The 13,054-nt window shown below is 43.1% G+C and overlaps 1 protein-coding gene across 8 annotated transcripts in view; it reads right to left on the bottom strand.

The window, feature by feature from the left end:
* The window catches only part of LOC127006615 (nitric oxide synthase-like protein), a 173,529-nt gene that overhangs the window by 15,612 nt on the left and 144,863 nt on the right, over window positions 1-13,054 (bottom strand). For all 8 annotated transcript variants that reach the window (XM_050876720.1, XM_050876717.1, XM_050876722.1 and 5 more), the window contains 9 exons: window positions 9,899-10,061; window positions 6,004-6,095; window positions 4,838-4,979; window positions 3,696-3,835; window positions 2,676-2,850; window positions 2,199-2,300; window positions 1,442-1,737; window positions 880-1,024; window positions 404-508 (listed from right to left, as the gene is read on the bottom strand). In XM_050876720.1, the coding sequence (XP_050732677.1) occupies window positions 404-508; window positions 880-1,024; window positions 1,442-1,737; window positions 2,199-2,300; window positions 2,676-2,850; window positions 3,696-3,835; window positions 4,838-4,979; window positions 6,004-6,095; window positions 9,899-10,061 (1,360 nt within the window). The remainder of the gene's footprint in view (window positions 1-403; window positions 509-879; window positions 1,025-1,441; window positions 1,738-2,198; window positions 2,301-2,675; window positions 2,851-3,695; window positions 3,836-4,837; window positions 4,980-6,003; window positions 6,096-9,898; window positions 10,062-13,054) is intronic.

Below are 13,054 nucleotides of genomic sequence, written 5' to 3'. Positions count from 1 at the left end.
TAGATCAATGAGACAATTATATAAATGTTAAAGGTAAGAGGAGGCAGACCAAGTGCTACATCAAATTTTGGAAATAATGCCCAAAACATGCTGTTCTTAGAAAGATATAAAACAACAAATTCATAAATCAAAGAGAAATTTCAAAATAGTTATACAACAGTGAATCATAACAATGGTGAATGTTGACGTTTATCTTGATCTTCAGAGGAACAGTCACATATAAAGAACAAATCTCTCTCTCATGATCTCGAACACTATTTACAAAGCCTCGACTTGGTTCACTGATGCCATTCCGGCCGGCCAGCTGCAGTGTCCATGCATTATGTGGTTACTGTCTCATCCCACAGACTCTAGGCATCTGCAGGAGTCCTCTACCCCTCGGCCCACCTTCCTGCTGCCCTACCTCCCCATTCTCTGGAGGGTCACCATTGCCAAAGGTCGAGGTCACCACCAGCACCAGCGCCTCGTGTTCTATGTTGATGAGGTCGTAGTCGGCCATGCAGTACACCTTGGGAGGACGACAGCAATGTAATCATGAATACAGATTATACTACATTAGTGTTTCCTGGTTCTTCTTTTATCATTAAGAAACCATAGTTGATACTCATAGGAAGGATGGCATTGAGAAAATCACTACTATACCTTGAACTCTGTTAATGTCTCCTGTTTCTGCTTTCAATATTAAGACAATATATTTAATACATCTCAGGAGGATGGTACTATTAAGAAAATCACTGAGAATGCACTCTGTGAATATTCTGATTCTCTGTTAGAACTGAGAAATAGTTACTACATCTCAGGAAGACGGCATAAAGAGAGACTACTGTGAAAATATAATGGAAAGAAATTTTGTGTGTGTGTGTGTCAGCAGCAGCACACCTGAGCGTTGAAGGTGTGGCCAAAGATCTCCCCGAGCTTCTTGGCGTACATCTCCGACTTGCCGGTCTCCGTGGCGTAGAGGATGGTGGCCTTGATCCTCTTGGACAGTGCCTTCCCGAACAGCTTACTGGTGAACTTGACGGCTCTGGGAAAGGTGGCAAACACACAATGTAACTCAGTGAAATGGATGTTTTTCATTTAATTTTATTTGAATCTATGCAGTAGACACTCAATTCAGTAGAATCTCCCTGATGCTAACTGTATAAAATGGCACTTTCAACCACTGTAAAGAGTATGTATTCCATGTGTGTGTGTGTGTGTGTGTGTGTGTGTGTGTGAGGGCGGGCCACCCACATATCCATTTTAGGACACAGTAGAGTCAAATGCTTTTTGCCTCATCAACTTCCTTCCCCTTACTGAACTTCCTCTCTCCTAAGACCAGCATTTCCAGTAGGGGAGTGTCTAGATACTTCTCAAAAATGTCTTACTCTTTTGGCATCTTCTGTTATCTTTTTGCTGAAAAAACAAACACATTATCATGAACAGTTCTGCCACAACCCACCTGGCAATTTCCTTGAATCGGAATTTGCGTTTGGTTCTGCGGATGGAATTGCGGTTGATGTCCTTGTTCTTCTTCCAGATGTGTGTCTTCCAAGCAGGGTCCTGGTACTCATAAGATGGCTTGAGGTAGTAGAGGGACATCTCCTGGTGGAAGACGGGCGTGATGGAGCCTGACAGGGGCGGAACGATCCACACCCAGTCGGCCGGACAGCCTCCACGCAGCTTCTGTTCGTTTTCAAAGTGCTTCATGAAGGACTCTGCGGCCGAGTGGTGGTCCACGATGGTCACGTTGAGGCTCTGGAGGTCAGCGAATGTCAGTTGTAGTAAGGGTTAGCTTCAGTATTTGCACATGTCACTTTTGAATCAATGCTGAGGCACTGAGGCCACTTTGGAGATCATAATTTATTCTATTTATATCACGTACATATCAGGAGAGTTAATATTTTATTACCCAAACAGATTACAGATCAACATGTAGCCTAAATGAAGTACAGCAGATACCAACCATAATTACTAATATGGGATAATGACATTTTTACAGCTGGTCATAATTACTAATGACGTTGATGATGAAGGTTGTGGTGGGAATGGGAGTCTCTTAATGTTGATATTAATGGTGAAATGAATGGCAATGGTGAGTGTGCTGATGAAGGCAAGAATAGAAGTGATATCAATGTTCATATTAATGGTGAAATGAATGTCAGTGATGAGATACATTGATGGTGATGATGATGATGAGAAGGGAGATGACCTCTGACCTGGAAGGACTGAAGGACAGCAATGTTGACCTCTATGAGAGCCTTGTCCTTCCACAGGTTTGTTGGGCTCCTTGTGTCCAGGCCCATCCTCTGCCCCACGGTCTGTTGGGAGGGCAAGGAAGGGGGTTAGTCTCTCTCTCTTTCTCTGTTTCTGTTTCTGTATCTGTTTCGATTCCAGTTTCTCTCTGTGTCTGTCTTTTTTGTCTCTTTGTTTCTGTCTATCTATCTCTATTTCTGTGTCTACTTCTCTCTGTGTCTCCTTGTGTTGCTGTTCCTATTTGTCTGTGTCTCAGTCCGTCTGTGTCTGTTTCTGCCTCCATCTATGCCTTTCTCTGTCTCTGTTTCTATTTCTGTCTGTTTCTATTCCTATCTGTTTTTATTTGGCTCTTGTTTCTGTTCCTGTCACTCTGTCTTTGTCTCTGATTGTCTAATTCTGTCTGTTTTTGTTTCTGTCTTGTCTCTGTCTGTCTCTCTCACCTCCAGGATGTTGTAGCGGTGGGGGTCACAGAGGTCGCGAGTGCCAATCTCCGACACCATGTACCAGCCGTTGAAGGGGGCAGCGGGGAACTCCAGACCCCCACAGTCGAACATGAGGGACGACACAGCTGGGAGGGCGTACCACTGGAGGTCCAGCTCTGTGAACCACTTGTATCTGTGGAGGAGATGGTGGTGGAGGTGGCCATTATAGTAGATTTAGTTCTATCTGTATCTTCTTGCTTAACCCAGTAGCAGCAGGGTTCATGTTTCTTAATGGTCCCTCCAAGCGAGAAAAATGAGAAAAAATCACCCCTCACACAAACCATTTCATAATATATATCAAACCATTTGTGATCAGATTATGTATCATCTATTTTGGGGGGTTTATATCATGGCACAAATTTGGCCCGTCACTGCTACACGGTAAAGCCACAAATTTGGCCCATTGCTGCTACTGAGTTAATGTCCTTAATTTCCTTTGTGGGGGTGGATGGGCTATGAGTCTTTTCCACTTGATGATTGTATATTCTCTCCTCCCTGATGTTCATTCTTAAGTCTTCTTCCACAAACAGTCTCCAGGCCTTCTTTAGTCTTCCAGCTGGCCTCCGCTCCTCTACTTTTATCTTTGCAGCTCTTCCGAGTACATCTATCTGTTTACTGGCCTAAGTATATTGTATCTAATAGAGACAAATATACTCATTATTATCGCTCAAATCTTATCAAAAGCTCCCTCCTTCCCTTCCCTCCACTCTTCAATTCCTTTAACTCATGTCCCTTCCTTCCACCTCATCTTTCCTTCACACAAACCTTTCTTCTCTTCATATTTTCCACCTATCCTTCCCAAATAAACTTCTGCCCTTCCTCTCCTCTAGCTTCCCCTTCTACCTTTCCTTTCCTTTACATTATTCTTTTGCTCCACTTTCACACATTGTCTTCATCTCTTCCTTCCTTTCCTTTCATGCCCTTCCCTCATCCTCTGCATACCCTTATTCTTCCCCTAATCCCCTTCCTCATACTCACTCCGGGTGGGTGATGGCCACGATGAGGATGAGGTCAGGGGGAATGTCAAACCACTCCGGGTCGTGTCCATTGGCGGAGAGCACAAGGGGCAGCACGTCCCAGCGGCCGCCCTTCCCCCGCCAACCCAGCCTCTGACACACCTGTAGCGAGGCCATGACTGAGTTGTGGGTGAACTTAAGGTGTGGCCTGTGTTTTATGGGGTGATGAAGGGAGGAGGAGGAGGAGGACAAGGAGGAGGAGGAGGAGGAGGAGGGTGATGGCAATAAAGAGGAGGATTAATAAAGAGTAAAGTAAATGTAATGTAATATAATAACAGAATGTTGAGGGTATGGAGTGGGAATAAAGTACGAGTAGGACAGAATAAGTAAGAAAAGGGTGAAGATTAAGGGACGATAAACAGTATATGAAGAGGAAGAAAAAGGAAGAGGACACACACACACACACACACACACACACACACACACACACACACACGTGCGTGCAGGTATACGTGCACACACTTGCATATGCACACACGAGCGCACACACACACACACACACACACACACACGTGCGCGCGTGCAGGTACACGTGCGCACACGCGTATACGTACACGGGCGCACACGCGCGGATACGGAAACACGAGCGCGCACGCACACAGGTACACACACACACACACACACACACACAATGGCAATGGAGAGTGTGCCGATGAGGGCAAGAATGGAAGTGCTATCAATGTTCATATTAATGGTGAAATGAATGTCAGTGATGAGATCCTTCTGCATGGGTACTGGCTGGCAGTCACGTGACTAGCACGTGAGCACGTGAATAAATGAGTGAATGACACGTACTAGAGTATGGACATACATTAATTTTCCATATCAAACAGGATGCACACGTTTGATGATTTAGCTGACAGAAGAAATGAGTTAAAATACCAATAATCGTAGAGAAGCACAAATAGACAACAGGTAAAAAACAGGTGAACAGAGACAGGAACAGGTGAACACAGACAGGAACAAGAGAACAAAAACAGGAACAGAATATTTTTTTCACAGTAAAGGAGGCAGCTCAAGGGAAAAAAGGGAGAAATAAACAATCCCAACACACATACAAAAAGTCCGAAGGTGAACACATAGGCAAGAGGATCACTCCCTCACCTCGGTAAACTCCACGTTGAGGGGGTCACCCACGATGCTGCCGTCCTCCTGCTTGTAGCCGGCGTAGCTGATGAGCTGCGCGTTCCACACCCGGAAATCGTGTTTGCCGTCCGTGCGCTGCGGGAAGATGGTGATGGCGGACCTGCGGGAGGGGAGATTGGTATGTTTGGTTTTAGCAGTATTTGTAATGCTGTAGTATAGACTGCATACCCCAATCAAGGGCTGCACCAACTAAAGTTATATGGCGCCTTGGGGTGAAAACAGAAGAATATTGGAGCAGGGCGTGAGTGGTATTCAACCGGATGCAGAGGGTTTGTGGGCTGAGGAAGAGTCGGTCATTGGGAGTGGTGGCTGTGAGGGGAGTTTAAAATTCTGTCAGTATTCTGATTTTGAAGTTTATGGTGCACATCAAGGACTTTTTTTTTCCGATGGAGGAGAGACAAGGGGAGGAGGATATTTTTATAAATCAAAAGAAGTATGATCACACAATGGTTTTCATGAGGTAAGATAAAATGCAAGTTTTTAGTATAAAGTCTATGAAGCTTTCTCAAATAGTCAGGAGGTGGCGAGAATGACATCATAGACAGCCATCCATCCATCCATCCATCCATCCAGCCTCGCAGACACAGACAAGCAGCCATCAAGACAAACAGCCAACCAATCAACCAGACAGGTAGATGAAGATAGGTAGATATTTCACTGTCCACAAAATTGCATAAAAATAAATTTCATAATATACATCAATCACTCATGAATCGATATTGTATCATAATCAGTAATTACCAAAAGTATAAAGTGCCTAAGAATTATTATAAGAAAAACGTTGTGACGTATGAGTGTTGCTTCACATTAAAATTAAACTTCAATATCATCATCATCATCATCATCGTTTAACGTCCATTTATTCCCTATGGTGGGGTTGGACGGGATATGAGCCTCCTCCACTGTCGCCGGTCTATAGCCATTTCTTCCGTGATATTCAGCCTCCTCATATCTTCCTCCACCACCTATCTCCACGTCTTCCTTCAATATCAGTCAGACGAACAGACACACAGAGAAGCAGACATACAAACACACAGGCAGACAAGACATACAAGCAGACAGACATACTCAGACAAACACAGGTGATCATACAGGCACAGATTTATGGACAAACAGACCCTTACCTCAGATTTCCTTTGTTGGTGCCGTACTTGATGTGGTTGCAGAGAGCCTCAAACATACCGCTGGCCGTAGTGACGTAGCGCGCGTCGAACACCTGCAACATGACAAACACAACACCTGAAACACACCTGCCTGGGGAATGACACACCTGCAACACCTCCTGGAATACTCTATGAAATACACCTGAAGCCCTGAAGTTAAATTTTCTCTCAAACAGGAACAGAAAAAAAAAGGGTATTTGTTTGTTTTTTTGTAGTGTGTGTGTGTGTGTGTGTGTGTGTGTGTGTGTGTGTGTGTGTGTGTAAGAGCCGTCTGTCAACACACACTAAATCACCCGTTTACTGGACTCACGCAAAATAAATAAATAAGAAGATAAAAATTATTAAATAAACAGATAAATCAATAAATATATACCTAAATGCAAATATAAGGGACACCAAAAGCACACAGTTGGAATAAAAAGGATGGGAAAAAAAAAGAATACGAACTTAGAGATATAAAAGGAATATTGCGTCTGGTCTTCACGCCAACATGCGCCAGGGGAGCGTCTGGCGTGGCAAGGCGCGGTGGGCGGCGAATAACGACCCATCTAAGTGGAGGAAACGGCCGCGGTAAGCACTCCGAACGACCCCCGCCCACCGCCTGGCCGCCCGCAGCCCCTCGCTCAGGCCGCGGCGGCTCCGTCAAGGCTTGTAATTAACTGGCCGGGAAGATGTTTGCTCCTGTAACCACCTACGTGTCTTGGGTGTTGCTCCGGCTCCTGCTCTCCTTCACCCCATCCCTCTTTGCTCACGACCATCACCACCATCACCACTACCACTGTCAAAACCACCATCACCATCACCACCATCACTTAGCTGCCTTTACTACCACCATCACCACCACTACCACTACCACCGTCAAGACCACCATCACCATCACCACCATCACCACTACCACTGACAAGACCACCATCACCATCACCACCATCACTTAGCTGCCCTTACCACCACCACCACTACCACTGACAAGACCACCTGACTACCACCATCACCATCACCACCATCACTTAGCTGCCCTTACCACCACCACCACCACCACCACCGACAAGACCACCTGACTACCACCATCACCATCACCACTGTGCCATCACTATACTGCAACGACTGATCTGCCCTTGTCACTATCATCACCAAAACCCTTCACCACTGAACTGCCCTCACCATCACCAATCACCACTATACCGTCAACACTTAATTTTCCTTAGCGTTACCACCCCTACCACTATACAGCCACTACCAGGTGTGTGTGGGAGGGGTCGCGATGGTAAATTGTGAGCGAACGTTAAGGTAAAAAACTGAAGAGATAAAGTATGCCCCCAACCCAGGGCCGCGTGTACGCTTCGCCATGTCCATAACTAACGTCGACGCTGTGGGACAAAAGCCAGTATCAATTATCCTACCATTACGCAACGCCAATCGCCATCTTTTCTCTACCACCATGACCTCCATTAAAGAAACCGCTACCTCCATTCACCTCTGCTCTACCATTAACCTATACCATTCACCACTATCATCTCTTTCCTTCTACCACCAGTCTACCACCACCATAACCACCACTACCATCATCATAACCACCACTACCAACATCACCACTTTACACCATTAATATTGCCTCGATTCAGTCACGTCAAACGCTTCTATCTCCTTCCTTTCCTTAGATTACCACCACCACCACCACCACTAACATAGCCTACCCCGCATTCACGCCTCACGCATACGTCTGCCGCTGGAAATTGCAAGGTTTATGAGCACAGAGAAATCACACGCAAAGATTTATGCAGGAATGATGATGGTGATGATATTGGTGGTGGGGATGAGTGGTGGTGGTGGTGATTTATGGTTCTTGTGGTGGTGGTGGTGAAGAATAAGATTGGTGATCGTGGTGGTGATAGGTCGCACTCGGTTGGTAGTAGTGTTGGTATTGGTGGTGCATTAGCTGAGTTATTATGGTGATGGTGGTGGTGGTGGGGGTGATGAGGAATAGTTGGAGTGAGTCTGGTGATGATAGGTCGTTTATGGCTTCTAATGAATGGTAATGATGGTTGTAGTGGTGGTGGTGATAACATGCTACGAAGAAAGATAAGCTAATGATGGTAGACTGGTAGTGAGGGCGAGTGGTGGTGTTTGAAACTGGCAGTGAGGTGATGGTGAGAAGCAATGGTGATGAGAATAGTGATGATAAACTAGGGGTGATGAGAACAGTGGTGACAAACTATAGTGATGACAATGAAGACGCGTGGTGGTGGTGTTTGTAACTGATAGTGGAAGTGATGAAGGCGAGAAACAGAGGTAATGAGGATAATGATAATGGTTCCTATGGTGTGTGAATCGAATGGTTATCGTAGCAGTAGTGAAGATGGCGAGGGTAGCTTTAATAGAGGAGTGAAGAACATTGCACTAATACTAACACGGGGCATTCACCTTCACTTCTTGCACTATTACCAACACAAAAAAGTCCCTCTCACACTTTGTACAATTACCACCACCACCAACAACAACAAAAAAGAAATTCCTCCCTCACTTCTTGCAGAATTACCAACACACAGCATCTCACTCACACCTAACACTTTTACCAACACAAAAAGTCCCCCTCAGACATTACACTATTACCAACACAAAACATCCAACTCACGCTATGCACTCTTACCAACACAAAACACTCCCCTCACACCTTGCACCATTACCAACACCGAGCACCCTCTTCACACACTCGCCCCTTTAAACGTTCACCTTCAGCAATAAGAGTGTGAGCTTCGGAGGTTAAAAAAAGTGGTAATGAATATGAATCAATTAATTACTAAACCATTACAAGCCTTCGGGAGGACTTAGCTTGGTGAACTTTGCTGCATCTCTCTCTCTCTCTCTCTCTCTCTCTCTCTCTCTCTCTCTCTCTCTCTCTCTCTCTCACCTGTAAATATATTGGAAAAAAACCCGGATAAGTGGACCAATGCATTACTCACAACTTCCGATATTCTAGTACCTATAACAAGGAGTAGAAAAAAATACATCGTTCGACTGATCTTCCTTTTTTTCTTTTCTTTCCTTTTTTTTCTTTGGCCTAGTTTTATTTCGTGTATTATCCTCACGGGCCATCTCTCAATCTCTGGACATCAACTAAGAGCCGTGTTGCTTTCCTCGTTCGGTATTTACTAAGAGACTGTTCCAAAGTTCAACACCGCGGGTTAGGAAGCTCCCGAATCAAATAAGAAATGCCACGAAAGATCCTTGTAAAGTGTTTAGTGTGGATAGAGAAGAAAGAAATTTGAAGACACTATACAGGAAATCTATTGAGTGTGTGATGCCGAGAAGGATACCTGACCTTTGAGGAGAATGGAGCTTGGTTTGGACGCTTACTTTTGAAACCTGACAAAACCTGACAAAAAATATAAACCATGACAGGAGAATACTTGACAGAGTAGAAAACCTGATACACCTTAAAAATAGAAAACCTGACAAAACCCTGAAAAGAGTAGATCTTGACAAAAACCCGACAAAGTAGAAAACCTGACAATAAAGTAAAAAGCCTGACAAAAAGTAGAAAACCTGACCTTTATGGAATGTAAAGGGTTGATTAGGGCGCTTACAAAATGATACCGTGTCGGACTGTGGTAGTGTTCTTAGTGAGTAGCCTATCGCGACCTAATCCCGAAATCACGAAATTGACCTCCCTTTCGGCCACCTTTTTTTATTCTTTTTTTAGGAGCAGCGAGTAGTGGGCTTTTTTATTATTATTGTTTCCTTTTATTTGTGCCCTTGAGCTGTCTCCTTTGTTGTAAAAAAAAAAAAACTGAAGCGTGACCCGTACTTAGCCCTGCCTTATCCTACATTTCCCTGCAAGCATCCGTGGGGCTCTCACCTGCAGCTTGGACCACTGGATGCGCCCGATGCAGCGCGGGGCGTTCCTCCAGCCCAGCTTGGCGCCGTAGACGAGCTCGGTCTGCGTGAGGTCGTAGGTGCCCCTGTCGTTCACCTCGCGGCACACCTGCTCCCAGCGAAGGCGGTGCTGCTCGCTATTGAACCTGGGGGAGGGAAACATAGCCACCATCAGCACTGCGGACAACAGACCTCTCTCCCAAGCGTTTTCATTCTTGCCTGTTGTGTGTATCTAGTTTTTGAATTTGGTGTACATGTTCCGTAGAGTTCTAAGCCTCATCATACCATCTGCTGAATGAATGAAAATAGGTGGGAAGGATGGGGGCTGATGAAGGAAGGGGAAGAGAAAGAAGATGACGATGATTATAGTGATTATGAATTTATGATGATGTTGTGGAGGAGGCGTACTGTAGATAGAAACGCAGAGCAGAATGGAAAGAAATTTAGTTGAACATATGTGTGTGTGTGTGTGTGTGTGTGTGTGTGTGTGTGTGTGTGTGTGTGTGTGTGTGTGTGTGTGTCTGCGTGCGCGCGCGTGAGCATGGGAGAGAAAGAGGGGGGAGAATGATGTATGGAAGGAAGGGAGAGGAATTAAGGAGAAAAATAGAGGGAACAGCGAAAAAAAAGAGAAGGAATGAGGGAGGGAAGGAGAGGACAGAAGGGATAGTGAGGGAAATGGATGGAGGGAAGAAGAGAGAGAGAGAGAGGAGAGAGAGAGAGAGAGAGAGAGAGAGAGAGAGAGAGAGAGAGAGAGAGAGAGAGAGAGAGAGAGAGAGAGAGAGAGAGAGAGAGAGAGAGAGAGAGAGAGAGAGAGAGAGAGAGAAATAAGGGATAGGAGTGAAAGAGGGATGGAGGGAAAGAATAAGTAAAGTGAGAAAAAGGCAACAAAGGAGAAAAGGAAAGGCTGGCTGAGAGAGAGAGAGAGAGAGAGAGAGAGAGAGAGAGAGAGAGAGAGAGAGAGAGAGAGAGAGAGAGAGAGAGAGAGAGAGAGAGAGAGAGAGAGAGAGAGAGAGAGAGAGAGAGAGAGAGAGAGAGAGAGATATGAGTAAAGAGAGAGAGCAGACAAAAGGGGTGAGGAGGGATGGTGGGAAAAGGACCGGAGGGATGGAGAAAAGTGAGTAAAGAGAATGAGTGAAAGAGAGGAGAGACAAAGGAGGGAAGGAGAGGCGGGAAGGGGGCGAGGGGGCGGCAGGGGTGTGCGGGCGGAGGTGAGCCGGGTCTGGTAACACCCAAAGATTAAAAGACTACACGCGGTATTCCAGGACACAAAAGGTGGAAATTCTCAACGATACTGGAAAGACGGCGAAGGGGAAGAGACGGAAAAAGGAATAGCGAGGGAAAGGTTATTAGGAAGGATTGGAAAAATGCCAATGGATGATTATGAAGTTAAAGAAAGGCGTGAATAAAACTAAATATATCAGTAAAATGTCATGTGAATGTTTTGTGGAGTATCTAAGAGTTAAAAAGAAATATAAGCTTTGAGAATGGAAGAATTTCTGAGCAATATTGAAAAGACAGCGATGAGGAAAATAGGAGCGGGATTTTTTTTATTTTTTACTCTTTTTGGTGCCGTTGAGCCGCATCCTTTGATGTAAAAAAAAAAAAAAAAAAAAAAAAAAGCTAAAAAGGAAGGTGGAAAAATGGCTACCGATAATTTTGAAGTCTGGGAAAGATTAATGAAAAAATGAGAAAAAAATATTATATGAAGGTTTAGTAGAAAATTTAGGAGTTAACAAATAAATATATATAAGAATTAAGTATCATATGAAGGTTTTGTAGAATATCTAGGAGCTAAAAAGAAATATATTAGAATTAAGTATCATGAAGGTTTTGTGGAATGTCTAGGAGTTCAAAAAAATATTAGAATTAACTATCATACGAAGGTTTTGTGGAATATCTAGGAGTTAAAAAAAAAATATTAGAATTAACTATCATACGAAGGTTTTGTGGAATGTCTAGGAGTTCAAAAAAATATATTAGAATTAACTATCATACGAAGGTTTTGTGGAATGTCTAGGAGTTAAAAAAAAAAATATTAGAATTAACTATCATTCGAAGGTTTTGTGGAATGTCTAGGAGTTAAAAAAAAAAATATTAGAATTAACTATCATTCGAAGGTTTTGTGGAATGTCTAGGAGTTGAAAAGAAATAGAAACTTTGCAAATGGAAGAAGTTCTGAACGATACAGAAAAGACGGGAAGGAAAAGACACAGAAAAAAAAAGGAACTGCGTGGGAAAGCTTATTAGGAAGGAGAGAAAAAAGTGCCTGCTGATAACTTTGAATTTTAATGAAGGAAGATGTGAATAAAAATAAATGTTAATAAAATATCGTATGAATTTTTTTTTTCGATGGGTAAAAAGGGAAATGAAAGTTTGAGTGGACGAAAAATACCATAGAAACAATAACAAATGCAAATCACAGGAAAAATATAGTTAGTGAATTTATATAAAGATCAATTGATGAAGCTTTGAGTGGACGAAAAATAACACTGAAATAATAACAAATGCAAATCACAGGAAAAATATAGTTAGTGAATTTATATAAAGATCAATTGATGGGGCTTTGAGTGGACGAAAAATAACACTGAAATAATAACAAATGCAAATCACAGGAAAAATATAGTTAGTGAATTTATATAAAGATCAATTGATGAAGCTTTGAGTGGACGAAAAATAACATAGAAATAATAACAAATGCAAATCACAGGAAAAATATAGTTAGTGAATTTATATAAAGATCAATTGATGGGGCTTTGAGTGGACGAAAAATAACACTGAAATAATAACAAATGCAAATCACAGGAAAAATATAGTTAGTGAATTTATATAAAGATCAATTGATGGATCGTATGAAAAAGGAAAAGCATAAAAAAAGAAAAGTAAGGGAAGACCAACGCTGGAGGTCGGAATTTCGAAACCCAGCCTCGGCGTCTCTGTGACATTTAGGAATTATTCTCTATAAACATTTTACTCAATCCCGAATGCCAAACCGTCGACATGAATAAATGAATAACCGAAACAAATTTTACATAGATTTAAGGCCTTTCCCATAACTAAATTAGTTGATTAATAAATAAAATAACCAGAAAAGGATAAACAGATTCAGATTTTTTTTATTTATATAAATTAGTTAAATAAA

The sequence above is a fragment of the Eriocheir sinensis genome, chromosome 33 (genome assembly GCF_024679095.1).
Source record: "Eriocheir sinensis breed Jianghai 21 chromosome 33, ASM2467909v1, whole genome shotgun sequence".
Classification (NCBI taxonomy): Eukaryota; Metazoa; Arthropoda; class Malacostraca; order Decapoda; family Varunidae; genus Eriocheir; species Eriocheir sinensis.
Note: the sequence above shows the minus strand (reverse complement) of the source record. Positions and strands in the feature narration are given on the sequence as shown.